The sequence below is a fragment of the Rattus norvegicus genome, chromosome 1 (genome assembly GCF_021556685.1).
Source record: "Rattus norvegicus strain SHRSP/BbbUtx chromosome 1, alternate assembly SHRSP_T2T, whole genome shotgun sequence".
Lineage (NCBI taxonomy): Eukaryota > Metazoa > Chordata > Mammalia > Rodentia > Muridae > Rattus > Rattus norvegicus.
In genome coordinates, this window is record NC_141534.1 from 211,029,158 (window position 1) to 211,032,957 (window position 3,800).

The following is a 3,800-nucleotide window of genomic DNA, read 5'->3' on the forward strand; positions in this document are numbered from 1 at the left end:
AAGGAAGAGAGACCTGGGCCTGGAGATGCCTACAATCCAGAGATCTACCTTCAGCCTAGCACCCTGCCCTTGCCCCTCTCACACAGATCCTTCCCGGAGGAGAGCCACCCTGGAGGGCGGATACTGGCTCGCAGACATCTGCAGGAAAGCGCTTGCCCTCCAAGGTGTCTGAATTGCTCCTGCATCTGTGGGGAGATGGCTAGAGAAGGCACCCATGCAATGTAGGTCTCAAGAGAAGTCTCAGCCAGTGATATCTGCCCCTGCCTAGACTGCACCTGGGGAACACGGGCGACACAAGAGGGTGAGACGGGTAGAAGGCACTACAAACACCAATGAAAAACAACTTTTATAGAATAGTACACTTTGCAATAGCAGGGTTCCCACACTGGCCAAACATCAGCGTCAGGATAGGCTTCGGAAGAGGAAGAAGGGTGCAGCCAGGCATCTTGCCCTCAGGGCCCGACCCGTCCACACTTTGGCCAGGTTGGAAAGTTCTAGACAGTGGGGGTGAGAGACAGAGGTCATCTTTATTGTGCTCCAAGCTTAAGGATCCTTTGTATAAAAATAATTCTTCATATTTTCAGCAGAGTCCTCCAGCAGTTCAAGTTAATTGATAAAAAGCAGATTGTCACTGTAAAATTCTTTCTCCTGAGAAATTTCCAAGTCCTGGTTCGGCAAGGACTGGGAGATGGAAGATGTCATTCCGCGGCGTGGAGGCCGAGCAGAGGTCAGTACTTGGCATTTGGTCAGGCTGCACTAGACAGCATGGGTAAGGCATGGGCCCAGGTTTCCTGGGCAAGAAACGCAGGTAGGTCCACCAGGGGACACCCAGGGACGCAGCTGTGAGGAAGATAAAAAGGTGTTAAATGTGTGCGGACTCCGCCCCACCTCCCAAGGCCCAGTAGGCAGTTTCATTTGTTTGGTTAGTTTTGGAGTCTCAGCCCCCGGGTGCCGCGATCCGCTCCGCTCGGAGGCGCCGACGGGGGCGGGGCGCACGCTCAGGGCCCGCCCGCAGTGACTCAGGGGCCGGCTCCAGCAGACTCACTCCGCACCCCGGCCCAGGACGCGATTTGCAATGCAAACTCACCCCGCCTCCAGCACCCGACTCGGCCGGGCTCTGACAGCACTGGGACCTCGCCGGCCCGGCCCTGAGGCCGCTCCCCTCCCCCGGCCGCCCCCTCCCCCACCCACAGCAGAGCTCGGAGAGGAAGTTTTGCAATCCCGGACAAACAAACGCCGGTCTTGCTCAGGCTTGAAAAAGGTTGAGGAAAAATGAAGCGTGCGCTAAATGCAAGTGATCGCCCTGGCTGAGCCCCGGCTGCACTGGGTCCCCGTGGCGCTAAGTGCCAGGCCCGCCCACCACGTGTCTCCCTTACCGCCTCTCCTCCCCACCACCCTGGAACTTACCTTAGGGGTGTGGGGTGCTCAGTAGCCCCCTAACCAATTGGAAAAGTCAAACACCTGCCCCATCGGGTAAGTCTCTCCCTCGCAGCTGCTGTCCTCCGACGAGTAGGCGGAGCGCGGAGAGGCAGGCTCAGAGCAGCCTAGGCGGTCTGGGGATGTAGAGGTGCAGGACAGAGACGCGCTGGCAGGGGAGGCGGAGGGCTGCGTGCACACATCGGACGGCCGAGTAGCGGGTGTTAATAGACCCCCAGAGAGCGCAGCACGCACCGCGTCGTGCTCTGCTAGCAGCCGCTGCAGCGCACGGATGTACTCTACCGCGGAGCGCAGCGTCTCCACCTTACTCAGCTTCTTGTTGGCGCCGCCGTGCGGCACGTGCTGCCGCAGCGCCTGGAAGCCCAAGTTTACCAGCTTTACGCGGTTGCGCTCACGCTCATTGCGGCGTGCCACGGCCGCCGAGCTGCTGCTGGCCTCGGTTGCTCCCGATCGCCGCCGTCGGCTGCAGCGAAGCAGTTCCGGGGACGGGGGTCTCCGCCGAGCAGTGCAGGCTCCAGCGACTCCAGACGAGGTGGGCACGAGTCTGGGCAGCGCGCCGCCGTCCATCAAGCTTGCATTCAGCGCCGGGGCCCCCGCTACGGGTTTCGGTGCGCCACAGGAAAAGTGCTCGCGAGGAACCGGGTGCGGTGGGAAGTGGACGTTCGCACCTTCACGGGCCTCAGGCAGGGCACTGCTGCAGGATTCCCTAGGGCACGCGTCGCTAGCCTTCTGGAGCCTTGGGACCCCGTACCAGTTAAAGTCTGAAAGAGTAGGGAAGCGTGGTACGCTCGTGTCCCGCGCGTGCGGTCAGGCGCTCCCCAGGTCTCCCTTTACGCGGCTCAAGCGGCTCCTTTTTAAAAGTATAGATAACTCTCCGCCGCCCGCCACCGCCTCCTTTCTCACGCCCTCCTTCCTTCGCCTCGCCCTCCCGCCACGCTTCACCCTCCCCTTAGCGTACACATTCTGCAAAGCTGACACCCCGCGCGCTTCCACCCCCACCCTTCCCGGGTGCAGTTCATGGCCTACTGACGCGATTCCATGCTCCGAGCAGATGCTTAGCTTAATGCGTCCTCGACAAGTCCTCGAGTGCAGATCCCGAACTGCGCTCCGCACGTCCCGCACTCTCGGGGGCTGTGAGAGGGTCCGAATGTACTCCACAGGAACCTCCACCGGCTCTGGTGCTCAGTCCTTAAGCCCCAAGAGCTGCCAGGTCTCCGTACACCTAGCGCTTGCAGCCGGGTGAAGAACGGACTAGGCTTTGCGGTGGCCAAAGAGGTAGAAGAGCGCGACCCCCTAGGGTTGCACGAGCCACAAACCTGCACCCATGTCCCTCCCCCCTGGCGGAGGAGGCGGGAGCCGGGGTCTCAGCCAATCTGGGATCACCCGTTTGGCCAATGACAATTGGCGCGGTCCTATGCTGGGGCAGAAGGAAGCGTACGCCTGGCGCGTGGCTCCAAAGATGGGGGAGTGTCTCGCACAAGGCTCCACGCCCACTCCGCCCCACCCTGCTCCTCCTCCAGGACCCGTGTGTCCACACATTGTAGGAGCACACCTGTGCCCCCTTTCATGTGAGGAGAGCTTGAGGAGTGGTCCTCACCTATAATGGGAAATTTCATGTTCCTGGCACCTTTACCCATATAGTCCCTCATGCACACCCCCCGCCTCTGGTTAAGGATCTCCAGGACCAGGTGCCCTGACCTGAGAGAATACAATCAAGCCCACTCTGCCCCCTCCTTTCTCACGCTGTCATCTATCTGCACTTTACAGCCAGCTCTCCAAGTCTGGGTCTCTTTTCCTGATGGTGCCTCCTGAATCCATCCAGACTAGTTCTATTCAGTTCCCAGGCTTTTTGTTCAATAACACTTCTTAGGATTCCAGCAGGCCTCTCAGTCCCATCCTTCCCCTGAGGCCGGTAGAGGGAGGGTTAAAGGGGAAAAGACATGCACTAACCTTGGAAAAGTCTCAGTTTTGTCCCACTGTCCCAGAACTGTGCTCTCAAGGCCATAGCAAGCCCATTTTTCCCTTCAAATGACTAGACACTCATGAGCCAAGCACGACCACTAGGGTTCAAGTGGTCGATCCAGCGGGCAGTAACCTGGAGTTACTTTCCTTGTAAGTATATGACTGGGGGAGGGCTACCAAAACCAGCACTTCTTTCTGCTTTCACACTGCTATGGAGCCTTTACTGCCAGTGTGGGGCTGCCTGCTGGCTAGGTGACTCTCCAGGATTCTTCGAGACTGTATCTTCCTAAACTAGCGTTGTGACCACCTTGCTGTGGGAAGTGGGCTGTGAGTCGAAACTTCCTGGGTGTCTGCTAAGAGCCCTTGGATGAGTCAAGTCACTTCTCTGCCGTTTGGAGCAA

General features: G+C 59.1%; 1 protein-coding gene across 1 annotated transcript; it reads right to left on the bottom strand.

The window, feature by feature from the left end:
• Window positions 1-327: 327 nt before the first annotated feature.
• Ascl2 (achaete-scute family bHLH transcription factor 2) lies at window positions 328-2,742 on the bottom strand. The gene is given in 3 exon segments (NM_031503.3): window positions 328-840; window positions 1,408-2,198; window positions 2,468-2,742. Coding segments are annotated over 2 exon segments (783 nt in total). The 5' UTR covers window positions 2,478-2,742; the 3' UTR covers window positions 328-840; window positions 1,408-1,425.
• Window positions 2,743-3,800: the final 1,058 nt, after the last annotated feature.